We start from the raw sequence: 18,727 nt of genomic DNA on the forward strand, positions 1-18,727 counted from the left end.
TTGATGCTGGGGTTGGGTGAGGGAACGTTAGGTAAGAGAGAAGGAGAAGAAGGGGTTGGAGAAAAGTGAGGAAATAAAGCGCGAGCCCCTGATCTTTTCAAATTAACGTTCGAAAAGCGACCTGTGCAGACGCACAAGGTTGTGTGCGGACGCACACAGGGGCGAAAGAAGAGGTGTGTGTAACGTCCCGTCCAGCAAAATACCTTGCTTAAGTCAGGGTATTTCCACTAGAAAGAACATTACGTAACCTTCTCTAGTATTAACTACTTAATTATCGAGCCTTTGTATCGAGTTCGCGTTTCAGTTTTAAGAAAATTCCAGAAAATTTTGTTTTTTATTCATTAAAGTCATAATTCAAACATTCACAAATAATAATAATCACATAAATATTATTGATAATGATTCTTATACAAAAGAGACCAAATAAAACTCAAATACAATATACTAAACCTACCCCTCTATGTAAAATAAAATCTCAAAGGACAATAGTGAGGGGACTCTATGAAAGCAATTAAAACCATAAAGAAAGCCTACTGATCGCTCACAGCTTCAAATTACGTCTTCAAACCTGTCGCTGAAAGGGTGGAAAATTTGGGGGTGAGAACCAAATCACATGTTCTCAGTAGAGGTCGAGAATGCCGTGAAAGTAAAGAATAAAGCGCAAATAATTAATTTCATTTAGAGACATTGAAAAGAAAACTACTTTCGTTCGCAGTATTCATCGCTCGCCTTATATAAACTTCTTTTGAAAACCAATGGCTCAACTTTCAAAAATCTAAAACCTTCTTAGAAGCATCAATTAATTATCCAAAATCCTAAACCCATATTTTACTTTATATACGTCTTAAAAGTTTTCCTAGACTGTATGAATGACTAATTTGTTCCAAGCATAGGTTCATTAAGTCTATGCTGAACCAGCTTAATCTTTCATACTTTACTAAACCTCAAACACAAACCAATCACAGCCTTAGGCTCAAGCAATTCAATCAACACCCAATTCACTACAACCCAGCCAATCAGATACAAACACAAGTAAAGAGATTCAAGCACAATCAAGAGCAATTACATCAAGTATAGCAATTAGCAGTTAAACAGAATTATTCACATAGGCAAACCAATTACAATATACACACCCAAACAATGTCACATAGATGCATATGATGAATGTCTAGTGCTAGTACAGGCCATGAGTTCATGTGTCGGTTGGCTGCCCGCAATCCTGACATTTATCCGGTCACGAGTAATCCCGATTTCCCAAATACGATTTTCCGTTCCTAAATAAATGCGCATATGATAATAGCCGCTCATTTGAGACAGCCTCTGCTTACTGTAGGAAAATATATATATACTCTGCTCTGCTCTGGGGAAGCGGAAAATGGCTGTAGGTAACTTAGTTTTCCTACAGAGGCTCTGGGTTGCATTAAGCAACTAATATATATTAAATATAGCTCTGGGTTGCATCAAGCAACTAATATATATAAATATACAAATATCTCTTTACTTTGCTCTGGTTTCTCTTTTCTCTGCATCTTTTTACTCTACTCTAATTGCTCTATTCTCTGTATCTCTTTACTTTTCTCTGAATACTCTTTCATCTGTATCTATATTACTCTTTTTCTCTTTATCTCTTTACTCTTTTGTAATTGTAAATATGTAAGCGGGACAAAACCCATGTCCTTGTTAGCAACTTTATAAACCAAATATATTTTCTCAAAAGAATCAGTAAAGTTATTATCGTTAAACAAGTCTCAAGTATTCATTTTGATTAAGTCCTTTTACTTTTATAAAAATTTGGACATAATCTCCTTTAAAAATAGGACTTAGCCACCCTTACGGGTTCCTTCTTTCTCAACATTTCATTAGTCTCTTTCAACAGTTGCCACAACAATATATATTCTCAAAAACATTTGATAATAGTATAGAAAATCTATTTCTTAAATTCCATGTCCAAAATAATTGTCAACACAACCTGGCAGCCTGATTTCCATCTTGTTTTTAAAATATCAAATGAATTCGGAATCACGCAAACTTTATATCCATGCAACCGTCTCGGATTAAGCTTTCTATCAAACCAAAAATCATAATTTTTTGCTAACTCTAGCTTCGGGAATATAAGCAAAACCGTGCCTGTTCTGCAGTGTTTTAAAACCAGAAGACAGCAGCAGCATACAACATATGAAATTTCATATAAAATCCAAATTAAATCCAACTACCTTCAAAATTAATGTGGTTATACATAACGCATCCAAATTTCTTTCTCAATTGGTTCCAGGGTCATACCATTTTTAATGAAGGAGTTACGTAGCTTGAAAATTAGGTAATTTTCTGCAGAATTCTGTTTTACAAATTATTGAACACAACCTCTTCCAAGTCCCATAAAACATGGAAAACCCTGAAATTTGAATCATATATACTAAACATACTCAAATTTCACCTCCAATTGATTGCATCTCAATATCATTCCAGAATTAAAAATTATAAAGCCTCAAAGTTACTGACTTAGAAAACAAAACCTGACTTTTACTGCATAATACATCTTTCTTTGAAAACCCAAATCTTTAAAACTACAACTCTAACAATTCTAAATTTTTATGAAATTAAAGTATTAGGACCAAAGTTTCATTTAAAATTGGTTCCATTCCAAAATTCAAACTGGAGAAATTCCAATAGAAGAAACAAGTTGCTGCTGTGTTAAACGTTCTGCAGAAAACCAGATTTGACATCCCCAATTCAAAAATTTACCATAAATCATAAACTTAATGAAAAAGTCTCAAATTCACCAGTCCAACTCCCTATGTTCCCAGGCTTAATCCAGACTTAGTCCCTCACAAATCCGATCATCATAGAATTAGTTATAGATTTTCAAAGTTTCTAATTTCATTTAAAGTAGTGTAGAAAATCAGATTCACGACTTAACTTTGAAAAATCATAACTAATGTTCCAGTTAATATGAAACCTTCAAAATTAAATCTCAATAATCACACTTAATATAATTTACTTAAAATTTAAATTCTCATCATTTTAGTCACTATAGAGCCACTGATTCATTTTCAAAGTTGCCGTTTAATTTCAAGAGAACCTAATTTTCAGCAAACCATTTTGTATTCAAAATCCAACCCTTCAATACCCCTCAAAAACCAACTCCAAATCAACCATCAACCAAGTTTACTAACATTATAATATACGAAATAACAGCTCAACGGCAACAAATCCAACATAACCCATTAAAATTCAGAAATTCTCAACAATTAGTCATCAAACAAATCCCAATCCACATAATCAATCAATATCACTAATCAACAATTCCAAATAACAATCTCAACCATTCCAATCACAATTTTAGCCACAATTCAATATTCACATAGTCAATCCATTACTCACAGATATTAAATCTATTTGCAGTTATTCAATAAACCTTGTAGGCATTCTTAAATTAAAATCATTTTAAACCCCCTACCTCGATGTCGCAATCGCATAGTTTAACGCAACAATCCCTGCTTAGTCTAAACTGGCAACTGTAGCGGCGATTTCAACGCAACCGAGACGGCGGCAGCAGCATCAATTCTGGTTACGCTCGCAGCAACGGCAATTTCGGCAATTTCAGCATAACACCATAATACTAAAACAGAGATATTGGCTATTATAATTAAAATAAGAACATAATAGAGAAACAAAATACCAAATAGAACAAGAGCAAGAGCGTTACAGGGTTAGGAATAGAGGTTCAATGTCAAAACGAAGAGGATGGTGCAGCCGCTTCTCTCCCCTGGTGACAAGTTCCAGCTGTAACGATTCCAATAACTATAGTGTACTCAGGAACATTAAAGATAGGACAAGGTCATTCTAAAGCAACAAAAGATTCATAGACAATGACTCCGGTAACTAGGAAACAACGAACTCACCCATATGAACAGCAGCAACCAAGGTCTCCGGCGACAGCGGCGGAAGAGGAACGACTCCTCCTCTGCTGCGTCACTCTCAATGGCAGCGGCAGCAAATGCTGATGGCAACGGGAATAGGGAGCGACAATGATGAAGGCTCGACGAAGATAGCGAGGCACGATGGTGCAGGTCAGCATCTTCTCTTCGCGTCTCACCCTCAGCGAACAGCAACGGCGATACACGAACAAGGCAAAGGGGCGTGGCTCGACGGCAGCTCCTTCCTCTCCTCCGTGGGTCACGTTCGCCTCTCCCTTTCTTCTCTGCGACAGCAGCTCGGCAGCGGCGCCAAGCTCCATAGCGTTGTTCCTCCCCCTCTCTTCTTCTCCCTCGTCCTCTGTCTCCCTTCCTGTTCTCCGTTTTCCCCCATCTTCCCTCTTTCCCCTTCCTTTCTTTTCCCTTTCTGTTCCCCCCTCGAGCTCCCCTGTTTCCTTTCTTTCCCATTCTGTTTGTGCGTGTATTTTGTGAATTTAGGGTAAAATTAGATTTTTAATTAGGAATTTAAGGTTAAGGTATAATATATATGAGTAATATAACAACCTTTACAAAATATTTGAGATAGAATAATAATTTAAGATTCAAATATAATACCATAAAAATTACTTCATAAAAATTACTTTCAAAACGCATAAGATTTTATTTATCAGCATATCAATGAGCTCAAACAATTATTTTTAATTTAAATTATAAAATAAAAATAATTTCTAAAATTACAAAATTTAAACTTAACAAGATAAAATCACAATTTATTTATATTTAGATTTCTAAAAATGTGGGATGTTACAGTGTGCGCGCGCACAGAGTCGTGTGGGCGCTGCGAACAGAAGGTGAAAAGCTGCCTGTGCGAGCGCACACTTGGTGTGCGATTGCACATAAGAGGAAAAAGGGTTGCGTGCATACGCACAGCTTATGCGTGCGCTACGACCAGGGGGTGTTGTTCATGCTGTGCGGGCGCACATAGGGTATGCGCTCGCACAAGGTTTCTCTCTCTTTTTTTTTTTTGAAAAGTGGATGTGTGAGACCGCACGCATACTGTGTGGACGCATAGGAGGGAAAAGAGAGTGGTGTGCACACGCACAAGCCGTGCGTGTGCTGCGAACAGAGCAAGCTTTTGGGAGCGTGCGTGCGCACCCTGCTATGCAGACGCACAGGGATGGGAAAACAGGGGTGCTGTGCGCACACACAGGTCTGTGCGGATGCACAAGTCTCTGTTTCTGCAACAAAAATTTTGGCTCTAAGGCACCAAAATTGACATCCCAAACAGGTTTTCAAGTTCTAGAACATCACAAAACTCCCAAAAACACTTATTTTACTAAAACTACTCAACCAACATCAAAATAAAACAACCAACCAAGCAAACTAACCCATTATTCATGAAACAAAAGCTAAAAGAGACAAGATTAGAAGGATATTACCATGGTGGGGTGTCTCCCACCTAGCACTTTGGTTTATAGTCTTAAGTTGGACTTGGTGAGGAGATCCTTGTTAGGGCGGCTTATGCTTCCACTCCTCCTCGAATCTCCAACCTAGTTTGCTATTGATTTGACTTCTGCGGTCCCAATTAACTTGCATCACACTCACGAGAGAATTCAAGCTAACACTTAGGATCCAACATGGTTGACTCTTGCAATATATGCCCGGATCCCATATTTGAGTTCCTTCATCACCATTGACATGCTCGTGCACTCTCCGAAATCCACTAAATTGACTCTTGCACCAAAATTGAGCTCTGAATGTTGGATTGGCTCCGTCAATGAACTTCCCATTCTTTAACCAATTAACATTCTTCTTTTTACCATCCACTACTCCAAGAAAGGTTCGAAGTTGACCATCCGTTTCTAAAACGGCATATTCGTGTGGGCCTAGAAATCTTATTAGAGAAGTCTTCGCCCACTCCATTCATTCTTGCACAATTGTCTTCACTTCTTGGTAGACAGAATCTTCCTCAACCTCTTTTGAATCTTCTTCATCATCACTCAAGTAAAAAATTAGAGGTTGTGTGAAGTTCACATCAACATCTCCTTCCAAATCTATTAATGGATGTTCATGAAGGTCATAGAAGGAATTACCCAAGATGGACAAAAAATATTGAATGATGGAATCCTCTTGATCAATTCCTACACATTCTTCATTTATCCTCTCTTGCATTTCATTTTGTGACTTGACATCTTCTACTTGATTTTGAAATTCTTCTTTTACTCTATTCTTTATACTTGGTTCCACACATTCACCCACTAGAGTTTCTTGCTTGTGGCGTGAACGCAATGAAGCTAAATGACCCAAAGCCTTGGCTAAGGTAGACATGACTTTCTCTTGCTTCATCTGGAACTCTTATTGTCCTTGAATGAGCATGAAAAATATTTCTTGTGTGGTTTGATCCATATGTGAAGATGAGGATTGAGGTGATGAAGATTGACAATCAAACTCATGCGAGTAAGGGTTTTGTGTGTAATGAGGGTGTGGTGTGTAAGATTGGTAACTATGAAGGTAAGTATTTGGTTTTCATTGGGGTGTATTGCAGCAATGGTGTGAAAAAGTCATTAAGAAAATATAAACAAAAATCTACTAACAAGAACAAACAGACAATCAAAAGGAGCTATTTACACTATTAACATATTCACAACAACCAAAAGATATAACACTGTTTGCATTCCCCAGCAACGGCGCCAAAAACTTGATGCGAACACATTCATCGGTTGAGAATTCCTTCTCGGTAAAGGAGAAATAACCTCGTTGCAAGTATAGCTCTCAACCAACAAGTAGTCTCGATCAAAGTTTACAATTTCTAATCTAAACCAAGAGTAATCAAACCTCGGGTCGTTCTCCCTAGGAATGCAAATGAAATGTTACTTCTTTCAGTTGTGAAGGGAACAAAAAACGGGGTTTGGAATCAAAGAACCAAAGATTAAAAGAACTCAAGCAATAAAAGAACTAAATAATGAGCAGAATTGGAAATCGATGCAAGAAATGGTAAATAGGATTAAAACTAGTGAAAATACAAATAAAGAGCCTTGACTTGGACACGAGTATCCAAGGAGTCCTATCATTGCCATAACCACAACTATGGTAATTATCATGAGTCAATCTCGCCTAGTCAACCCCAACCATCGAGGAGTAAGTCAAGCAAGCATAATTGACCTTAATCCATAAGTCCTAACCAACTTATCAAACTAGTTGATAAAAGGCTAGCGTCAATGGAAATAAGAGCCAACTAACTACCCAAGAATTACCACTAAATGTTGGACATTATGACTCTAGTATCCTAGGAACTCAAACCACAAGCCAAGGTTGGAAAATCTACTCAAAATCTAGAGTTGGCATTTTCACAAACACCTTGTGTGCATAAAAGTAAAACAAGGAGAATTGCAAAGTAAAATGTAAAACTATAACCAACTATCAACAAAACCAAGCATAAATAAGCAATCAAACATAAAGGAAGCATAAATGTAAAATTCATTAAACAAAACTTCAAGAAACACAAAATTGCAATATGAACAAAGTAACTTGAACCAAGAGAGATTGAAAGTAAAAGTTCTTGAATTAAAGAGAAAATTGAGAATACTTACAATTGAAGAAGTAAAATCAAAATCAAAGCTTGCTACAAAATGCTAGAGTGGAAATTGATAAACCCTAGGAGAGCTATCTACTCTACACTACTCTTACTCCTAATTAATATGAAAAACTATGTAAAAATTTCTTTAATGCTCCCCCCTTTGATAGGTGTTGAAGCCTCCTTTATATAGCACTCCAAAATGGCATTTCAGCCTCCCAAAAATGAGCCAAGGGCCTCAGAATCGCGAAGCACGTGCATAATTAATGAAATCACGTGTTGGGACCTCTGCGGATGCACAGATGTGTGCGTCCGCACACGCGGCTGAAAATAGACCTGTGCGTACGTGGCGAACAGACTTCTGCTAGTAATGAATTTTTATTAAAATAATCATGTTGTAAGTATAGCTTCTAAACCAACAGAGAATCCTTTCGTACAAAAATTTGGTTGTCACAAGTAACAAACCTAATAAAATTTATAACCGAAGTATTTAAACCTCTGGTCGTCTTCTCAAGGAATTAGAGGGAAGTATGACTTATTATTGATTATGGAAAAAGATATGTTTTTGGGTTTTTGAAACAGGGAACAAGTAATTTAAATGGCAAGGAAAAGATAAATTACTAATTAGAAAAACTCTTGGCAAGGTATGAGAACTAAAAATCCTGTCCTAGTTATCCTTATCAAGTGTGATGAGAATTGGGTTTTAATCCTACTTAGTTAACTCTTACTAAACAAAGGAAAGTCAAGTGGACTAATTAATTTGATCCTCAAGTCCTAGTCAACTCATGTGGAAAGACTAGCTTTAGAGTAATCCGAATCAATCAGCAACTCCAATTTCAATCAACGACTGAGTTTGACAACTCAAGTTTCACCAATTACTCAACCAAAGCAATGGGGGAAAAATCTAAATTATTTATATCATAGAAGAAAGCAATCATAAATCTGAAATACTTCAAATTATATTAATTAAGAAAATCCTAATATGAATGGTTCACAAGCCAAATTGAAAAGATAAATAACAATTAAAGTAATAGAATAAATAAAAGTAGAAAATAAATTAAAGGAACATTGAACCTATAATTTAAGAGAAGTAGCCTAAACATAAAAGAAATCCTAAATCCTAATCCTAGAGAGAGGAGAGAACCTCTCTCTCTAAAAACTACATCTAAACCTTAAATTATGAATTATGAATGTTGTATGAATTGTTGTTTTTATGAATGGATGCATTCTTTCACTTTATAGCCTCTAATCTGTATCTTCTGGGCCGAAAACTGGGTCAGAAACAGCCCAGAAATTGCTGGTTGCAAAATCTGCCACGCTGGTTTTTTGTCACTGCGATGTGTCTGCGTGGAGCACGCGTTCGCGTTGCCTGCCTCTATGGCCACTATAACAAATTATATATCATTTCGGAGCCCCAGACGTTAGCTTTCCAACGCAACTAGAACCGCGTTATTTGGACCTCTGTAGCTCAAGTTATGACCGTTTGAGTGCGAAGAGGTCAGGGCTGACAGCTTTGCAGTTCCTTCAATTTCTTTTATTCCTTCCACTTTTGCATGCTTTCTTTCCCTCCTCTAAGCCATTCCTGCCCTATAAACCTTGAAAACACTTAACACACATATTAAGGCATCAAATGGTAATAAGGGAGGATTAATATCAGCAAATATAAGTCCAAAGAAGCATGTTTTCAATCATAGCACAAAATCAGGAAGGAAAACGTAAAACATGCGATTTCTATGAATAAGCATGGGAGTAATGGATGAAAAACCACTCAATTTAGCACAATATCAATCATAAAATAGTGGTTTATCAACCTCCCCACACTTAAACATTAGAATGTCCTCATGCTAAGCTCAAGAGAGCTAAAAGAGTGAAGGAGAATGGTAGAATGTTTGAAATGCAACCTATCTATATGAATGCAACTACATGCTAAGATGTTTCTACCTACTTGGCTAAAAGTAAATAATCTCTTCAAGACAAACATAAATCAGATTCCACTAATTTAAATCATATAATAGAAGATAAGCAAACTTGTATGAAGATAGCTCATAAAAGCAGGGAACATATAATCAAGCATTGAACCCTCACTGGTAGTGTATATCACTATAACTCTCTCAAGTGTCTAGGGTCTATTCCAGTCTACTCTTCTCTAATCATGCTTTCTACACTTTGTTCTTCACCTAACCAATCAACAAGTATTTAATGCACCAATGCAAACATCATGAGGTCTTTTAAAGGTTGTAATGGGACCAAGGTAAAGGTGAGGGTATATATATATGGCTAAGTGAGCTATAAATTGAATCCTTGATTATCCTAAGCTTTCACCTAACATACATACTCTATTTTCTTCTTAGATCATCCTTAACTACCCAAAATTCTCCCACTTTTATTTTACATACTCATGCATAAACTTTTCTCTTAACTTGTATCACATATGCATTGACTTTTGAACTTAATTTAGCATTGGGGTAATTTTGTCCCCTTATTTATTTATCTAATTTCTTTATTGTTTGAATATTATTGGATTTTTTTTAATTTTTATTATTATTTTCTTTTGAAGCATAAACATAACATTGCAAATGCACATGGATTTTGAATTTTTTTTTTTTTTAGTTTCACATGAGTAGGTACCCAAATTCCCAACATTTTATCATGACACATTCCCTTATTAACCAATATTCCCATAGTTTCCCTTACTTAATTGATACACACTTTCTATCTTAAGCTAACCAAAGATTCAATTTGGGATATTACTTGTTTTTTTGCTTAAGGCTAGTAGTGCGGTAAAATATAGAACAAATGGGATTTAAAAGGCTCAAAGTGGCTAACAAAGGTAAATGGAAGGGTAGGCTATTTGGGGTAAGTGAGTTAATAAAATAATGGCCTCAATCATATGCATGCATATAACACATTAAATATTGGACATATAGGATGGAACAAAATAAAGATTGCAATCATAAGGAAGAAAACACATAAGAATAAATATTATGGTTAAATAATATAACCATATAAATAAGCTCAAAATCTCATAGGTTGTGTGTTCTTAGCTATAATTCATGTTCTAATTTACAATCTTCAAACAAATTTAACACAAAAGATTTTGATTTAAATTAGTGAAATACTATAAAAATTTCTTGAAAAAGAAAATATTACTTCAACCAAGTAGTAACTAAATGCATAAAATCAAACAAACATGTAATTAAACATGCAAATGCAACAATGAACTAACAAATAAAGTAAAATATTGGTGTTGAGAAGAAAGTAACTAACCCATGGAGATCGGTATCGACCTCCCCACACTTAAAGATTGCACTGTCCTCGGTGCATGCTCAGATGTGCAAGTGGACGGGTTGTTCCAACTGACGCTTTTCTCCAAAGATTGTGCAGATGGACTTGTTTGTTGCCCCTTTGAGAAGCTTTCCCTTTTCCTTTCTCGGTGTCTAGCCTGAAAGAAGAGAAAAAAGAAGAAAAGTAACCCAGAAATAAAGATAAAAAATAAATAAAATATGGTTGGGTTAATGCCAAATAATGAGAGTCTCAGTTACATGGTAGCTACAACATGCAAATGAGAAAACAATAGAAGCACATGGCATACCACCGGTGCAAAATTTGCAACAAAGGGGAGGAGTGTGGGTAATGAAAGACAGTATAAGTTCATATCAATGCAAGAAAGGTACAAGTATCATAAAAGATTAGCATTGATTTAAATAATATTACCCAATCAGAATAAAACAAGTCATGAAGTACCAGGATAATTCAAGAGAAGATGCAACAGTTAAATAAGAAAATTTGACACCAACAGAAAAATAATAAATTTATAAAAGAAAATAAAAATATTCACAAAATTAAAATGCAATGAATGAAAGTATGCAAATTAATTAGGTAAAATAGAATGGAAATGAAGAGGGATGAGAAGTTAAAGAGATGATGAAGAAGAAAGTAAGAAAGAAGGAAGAAATAAGAAGGGAAAAGAAAAGATGTAGATTTGAGAAATAAAAGATAAGATATTTGGCTGATTTGGATAAGCTGTGCGTCGCATGTGACGCGGACGCGTGGGTCACGCGATCGCGTGATGGGCGCTAGGTTCAGGTGACGCGGACGCGTGGGTCACGCGATCGTGTGGCCTGATTTGTGCGATTGACGTGAGTGCAGCCGTGCGTTCGCGCAACTCTCTGTTTCATACTTTTATTGCCAAATTTCTGTGTGACGTGGACTCGTCAATGATGCGATCGCGTGAATGGCTATATTTTGAAAAACGACGCGGACGCGTTGGGCATGCGGTCGCGTGGTAGGGCTTGTGCGTCCAGCACCATTCCAGCCCTACTCCATCATAACTCTCTGCCATACACCTCTTTACGTTGATTTTACAGGGCCACGCGTTCGCGTGGGTGACACGTACGTGTGGGAGGCTCTTTTTTAAAATGACATAGATGCATCCTTGACGCGTTCACGTGGGCATGCTTGTGCCTAAGGTACGCCTCCAGCCACACTTTCGCGTGACTCTCTGCTTCTTTTCATCCTTGCTTCTAATGCACTATCACGCGGTCGCGTCAGCAACGCTGGCACGTCGCGTGCCTCTTTTTTTTTTTAATGCAATATGCAGATGCAAATGCAGAATGCAGGTGAATATGCAGAATTACGAATGAACACTAGTAAAAATAAAATAAAATAAGATTAAGAATAAAAAAGGAATGATTATACCATGGTGGGTTGTCTCCCACCTAGCACTTTTAGTTATAGTCCTTAAGTTGGACATTTGGTGAGCTCCTTGTCATGGTGGCTTGTGCTTGAACTCGCTTGAAACTTCCACCAATGCTTGGACCTCCAATAAGCTCTATCAATACCAAGTGAATTTCTCAAGCTTTGATGGAGTTCTTCACAAGCTTTGAGCTCCCAAAGTCGATCCTCATATATGCCTGGATCCCAAATCTTGTTTCTGCACCCGTCTTGAAGTGGAACATGATGATTCCATCCGGGTGGTAAGCAATTGGAATTCTCACTAAGGCATCCAAACAGCCTCCTAGACCCATTCAGTTGTGCTTTACACCAACCTTTGCATTTAAACTTTGAGCCTTTCACCATATTGAATCTTGCATGACAATTCCTACCACTAGCCATCTCCCTCTTACTCGTAAAGCCACAAAGAGCTCGAAGTTGACCATCTGTCTCAAGTAACCCATATTCAAGCGAGAAGGTAAAGGTCAAGGATAAGTATTTTACCCACTTGAATGTTGTATTGGATGGTAATGGCTCTGGGGGAAAGGTCTCCAACAACTTTGGCAAGGTGATTTCAAGCTCCGTTCCCTTATGCTCTTCCTTGATAACTTCCACCTCTTTGCAAGCTTCTTCAATTTCAACCTCCTCCTCTTGGTAGCTTTCTTCTAATTCAATATCTTCTTCATTACTCACCAAGGGCATGGGAGGTTGTGCTTCTTCTTCTTTAATCTCTATCTCTTGATCAACCTCTTCAAAGTCTTTAGCCATGATATGCCTTGGAGGTTGTACACCCTCTTAAACATCAAATTCAGATGTCTTAGAAGGAGATTCTATGACTGGACTTTCCCATGGAGGTTCAGCATCTCCTAAGTCTTCAACCATTTCTTCCTCTTTAATAATTACTACTTTGTCTAGTTGTTTTAGTATAAAATCGTACACATCCTTGATGATTTTCTTTCCATGATAACTCCTTTCAACTATTCCTTCATCTTCAAGGATCTCTCCTATCTCCACATTTTGGGCCTCCTTTTGCTCTAAGACAAAATCAGACTCCTCTTTGATGTCTTCCTTCACTAATTCTTCCACTGCTTCTTCGACTTCAAGGGTCTCAACTACCTCCACCTGTAGGGCCTCCTCTAGCTTCTTATGAAGTATGAATTTGCGAAGACGATCCCTTTTCTCTTGTTCCTTGTCAATAGCATAGCTGAGATCATCTTGCTCTTGGATTGATGGATGTGGGTGCTCTTCCATGGAGGGTGGTGATGGGATGGGAAGCTTATGATGTGGTTAAAAAGGAAGCGCACTAGAGCTTGGGGGTTAAATATTGGAGGTAGAGGGTTGATTCATGCAGGATATAAGATTTTGGAGTGTAGATGTAAGACCAATGATGTTAGAGATGAGTGTGTTATTATCCAATGGAGGTTTGGGTGGATAGGATGGTTCATTTGTTGGGAGAGAGAGTTTATAATAAGGAGGTGGTTCTTCTTGATAAGGATATGGAGACGGTGAATATTGAGGTAGTGGTTCATATAGTGGTTGGTATGGTGGATAAGGATATGGAGGTGAATGGTGTAAAGGGGCTTGTGAATTTGGTGGTTCAAAGGTATGTTGGGGAGGTGGTTCATAAGCATATGGTGGGGCTTGTTGGTAACTACAATGGGGTCCATCATATTCATCATCTTGGTACGCTCCCTGGAATGGCTCTTGACCATAGTAATTTGGTGGATATGGTTTGTCACGAAAGGGTCCACCATAACTATTGTCTTGATATGCATCACAGAATGGTTGTTGGTTATAGCGCTTTGGAGGGGGTTGTTGCCAAGAGGGTTGATCAAATCCTTGTGGCTCCTCTCATCTTTGAGTCTTCCAACCTTGATGCTTATTTCCATTATAGTTTCCATTCCATACAACAACATTGGAACCAAACTTAAAACCAGAGGAGTGAGAATTCATAGTAGCTAAAGAAAATAAAAACAAAAACTAATAAAAAATTAATGAAAATAAACTCCTAAAACTAGAAACACTGAGAACAATATAAGATAAAGATTTGAAAAAGGTTTAAATTTTGAAACGATTTGATTTTTAAAACTTTAAATTTAAATTTTGAAATTTAAATTTTGAATTTTGGAATTTTAAATATTGAAATTTAAAATTTGATTTTGAAATAAGATAAGATAAGATTTTGAAACAGATATGATTTTTGAAAAAGATTTGAATTTTGAAATTTAAAACTAAGATAAGATAAAAATTTTAAAATAAAAATCTGAATTTTTGTTTTTTGTAATTTTTGAAAAAAATCAATTAAAATAAAGAGAAAAAATATTTTTGAATTTAATAAGAAAAGAGAAAAACAATAAAATGACACCAAACTTACAATTTTTAGATCAAAGCAAAGAAAACAAACAAGAAAAATAATTACAATAACCAATAATAAGGCACACATTTGCAATTCCCCGGCAAACGGCGCCAAAAATTGATGGTGGGGAAATTTACCAGTTAAGAAATTAATAAACATAATGCGTTGCAAGTACAATTCTCAACCAGCTAAGATCTGCCTTCTCAATTTAAAAAGGGTTGTCACAAAATTTAGAATTAAAAATATTAGGAGTATGAGTCCCAGGTCGTTGATGAGAGGACTATTGACGGTTTAGAATTTCACAAATGAAGTCTCGTTGCAAGTATAATTTCTAAACCGACATTAATCCTTTCATATAAAAATTTGTTTGTCACAAGTAACAAACTCCTAAAATCTATAAACCAAAGTATTGAACCTCGGGTCGTTCTCCCTAGGAATTGCAATAAAGTGTTCTTGTTATTGGTTATGAGTTATATTTTGGGGTTTTTGATGAGAAACATGAAAACTAGATGACAAGGAAATTCAAACAACAAAAAGACCTTGGCAAGGATTGGTGGTCAAGGATCTCTATCCTAATCACTAACCACAACATGAGAATTGGCAAGGATCAACCCCACTAAGTCATCCTCTAACCAATAGTAAAGGAAAGTCAAGTGAGCTATGTCAATCCAAGTCCATAAGTCCTTTCTCTCCACCAAATCAATTAGTGAGATCTAGAGTTAATGGCTCCCAATCGTCAATCACTTGGGCATTAGTAACTCAAGAGTTCCTATGTTACCTTCCCAAGCCAAGAGCATAAAATTCTATACTAAAGTCCAACTAAGCATTTCATCAAACACATAGAAGGCATAAAATGAAAGTAAATGAACTAAGCAATTCAATAATAAAAGAACATGAATCATAAATGGCATTGAAAGTAAAATAGAAGAACAAAAGTCCATCAACATAAAAGTAAAGAATTACAAGAATTAAATGCAAAAATAGAAAGAGGAAAGGTAAGAGAAGAAGAATTAAAAAGAAAAAAGTAAATCAAAGCATGAAATTAAACTAGATCTAAGAGTTCCTAATCTAGATCTAACCTAATCCTAATGCTAGAGAGAAGTGAGAGCTTCTCTCTCTAAAACTAACTTTCCCTCCAAAAATTAACCTAAACTAAAACTAATGTGTAAAAGTATGTTGATTCCTCTTCATTCCTTGGGTTAAATAGCATTAGAAGTGAGTTGGATTTGGGCCTGGGAAGCCCAGAATTTGCCCCAGCGGATTCACTTTAAGTGGGTCACGTACGGACATCGGCGCGTGCACGTACCGTGCGCGTGCGCATCGATTGGCAAATTTCCGTCCACGCGTACACGTCGCCATGCGACCTCATCATTTCACGCGTGTGCTTCTGTTGCGCGTGCGCGTCGTTGAGCTTATCCCAAATCCTTGCTTTTCCATGATTTCTTCACTTTGCATGCTTTCCTCTTCACTCCCTTGATTCATTCCTAGCCTTTTCAACCTGAAATCACTTAACAAACAAATCAAGGCATCTGGTGGAATCAAGGATGAATTCAATTTAGCTAATTAAGGACCTAGAAAACATATTTTCACACTTAAGCACAAATTGGGAGACAATCATGAAACCATGCTATTTCATTGAATAAATGTGGGTAAAAGGTGATAAAATCCCCCTAAAATCAATACAAGATAAACCCTACAAATGGGGTTTATCAACCTCCCCACACTTAAACCAAGCATGTTCTCATGCTTAAACCAAGAGAAAGCAAAGGGATCAACATTTATTCAATGAAATCTAACTAAATTCAATCTACCTATATGCAACTATCTACATGAATGCAATTGCTTGGTCAAAATAAATCAATTCCCAAGAAGCATATATGCACGAGGGCTAAGGATATTAGCAACCATGCCAAACCACAGTTGAATTGAGCTATTAAATATTTTTACAAACTTGCATGAAGAATGATGATCATAGGTGAAAACATGTAATCGAGCATCAAACCCTCACTGGATGTGTTTGCACTCTATTCGCTCAAGTGTTTAGGGTTGTGATAAACCACTATTTTATGGTTTATCTTGTGCTCAATTGAGTAGATTTTATCAACTCTTTACCCACTTATTCATACTATTTGCATGGTTTTACATTTGCCTTCCTAATTATGTGCTTTGATTGAAAACATGCTTCTTTGGCCTTAAGTTCCCTATGTTTAAATCCTCTCTTATTACCATTAGATGCCTTGATATGTGTGTTAAGTGATTTCAGAGATTACAGGGCAGGAATAGCCCAGAGGATGGAAAGAAAGCATGCAAAAGTGGAAGGAATACAAGAAGTTGGAGAAATTGCTAAGCTGTCCAACCTGACCTCTTCGCACTCAAACGGTTATAACTTTAGCTACAGAGGTCCAAACGACGCGGTTCCAGTTGTGTTGGAAAGCTAACATCCAGGGCTTCAATTTTATATGTAATATGTTATAGTTGCTCTGAAGCTAGGCGACGCAAACGCGTGCTCCACGCGGCCGCGTTGCAGTGACAAAAAATCAGCGTGTTTGAATTCGCAGCCAGCAAATTCTGGACTGTTTCTGACCCAGTTTGCGGCCTAGAAAACACAGATTAGAGGCTATAAAGTGGGGGAATTCATTCATTCATGATAATAAGCTTTCACATACACAATTTTAGGATTAGATGTAGTTTTAGAGAGAGAGGTTCTCTCCCCTCTCTTAGGATTTAGTTTTAGGATTTAGGATTATTTCTTCTTCATCACAGGTTCAATGTTCTTTTTATTTATTTTCCTAATTTAATTTATGAACTCTTCCATGTTACATTTGATATCTTTATTAGTGCTAATTGAGGTATTTCAGAATTATGATTGCTTTCTTTTATTTATTATAAAAATAATTTGGATTTTTCCCTTTTGGCTTTGGTTGAGTCATTGGAGACTCTTGAGTTATCAAACTCATTGTTAATTGAAAATTGGAATTCTTCGAGATTTAATTCGAGTTCCACTAACTCTAACTTTTCCTAAGGAAAGACTAGGACTTGAGGAATCAGAATTATTTCATCCACTTAACTTACCTTCATAGTTAGAGGTTAACAAAGTGGGAGAAAAATCCAATTCTCATTACAATTGATAAGGATAACCAGGATAGGACTTCCAGTTTTAATACCTTGCCAAGAGTTTATTTTATTATTACTATTATTCTTATTGTTCAACATACTGCTTCCTTACTTTCAAAACCCCCAATTTACAAACTCAACCAATAATAAGAACATACCTCCCTGCAATTCCTTGAGAAGACGACCCGAGGTTTAAATACTCGGTTATCAATTTTAAAGGGGTTTGTTACTTGTGACAACCAAAACTTTTGTAAGAAAGGTTGATTGCTTGGTTTAGTAACTATACTTGCAACGAGAGTTTACTATAACTTCTAAACCATCAATCTTCCAAGTTCTTTCAGGTTGATTCACTCAATTCTCCCTTAACCATGTTTTCCAATATTTATTTTTCTTCTAACAATCAACATTTATTTCATGCATGCATACACCTATCATGAGGTCTTTTCATTGGTTGTAATGGGGCTAGGGTCAAGGTAGGATGCATATTTGGTCAAGTGAGCTTGAAATTTGAATTTTTGATAAGCTTAGACTTCCCACCTAACCTATGACATCCTATACAATTCAAAACTAACCTAACTACCCATTTTTCACTTTTTAACATACTCATGCATTTTCTTTTTATTTCATAACTCATATGCATTGATCTTTATTGAACTTTACTTTGCTTTGGGGCATTTTGTCCCCTTTTTATTTCTTTCTTTTCTTCTTTTTTTTCTATATTTTTTTCTTTTTTCTTTTTTTCTTTTGTTTTTCTCATTTTCTTCTTTCTATATGCAAGAACATTAATGCATAAGGTTTTACATTTGATTAATACATGAGCATGTACCCAATTCCCAGTAATTTCAATAAAAAATACCTTTTTATTCACCCAATGTCCCAAGTTTTCCCACACATGAATGATACACACACACTAGCCTAAGCTAATCAAAGATCCAAATAAGGACATTTATTGTTTTTCACTTTAGGGCTTGTAATGTGCTAAATTAAGAACAAGTGGGTTATCGTAGGCTCAAAGTTGCTAACAATAGAAGATAAAAGGTAAGGCTATTTGGGTAA

At 36.4% G+C, this 18,727-nt stretch overlaps 1 protein-coding gene across 1 annotated transcript in view; it reads right to left on the minus strand.

The window, feature by feature from the left end:
* LOC107610182 overlaps positions 1-4,332 on the minus strand; it is a 7,978-nt gene extending 3,646 nt beyond the window's left edge. The window contains exons 1-3 of the mRNA XM_021105984.1: positions 3,903-4,332; positions 3,707-3,766; positions 3,458-3,564 (exon numbers count right to left, since the gene is read on the minus strand). Coding sequence (XP_020961643.1) covers positions 3,504-3,564; positions 3,707-3,766; positions 3,903-4,237 — 456 coding nt within the window. The 5' untranslated portion in view covers positions 4,238-4,332 and the 3' untranslated portion in view covers positions 3,458-3,503. The remainder of the gene's footprint in view (positions 1-3,457; positions 3,565-3,706; positions 3,767-3,902) is intronic.

This window comes from Arachis ipaensis, chromosome B07 (assembly GCF_000816755.2).
Source record: "Arachis ipaensis cultivar K30076 chromosome B07, Araip1.1, whole genome shotgun sequence".
NCBI classification, from domain to species: Eukaryota; Viridiplantae; Streptophyta; class Magnoliopsida; order Fabales; family Fabaceae; genus Arachis; species Arachis ipaensis.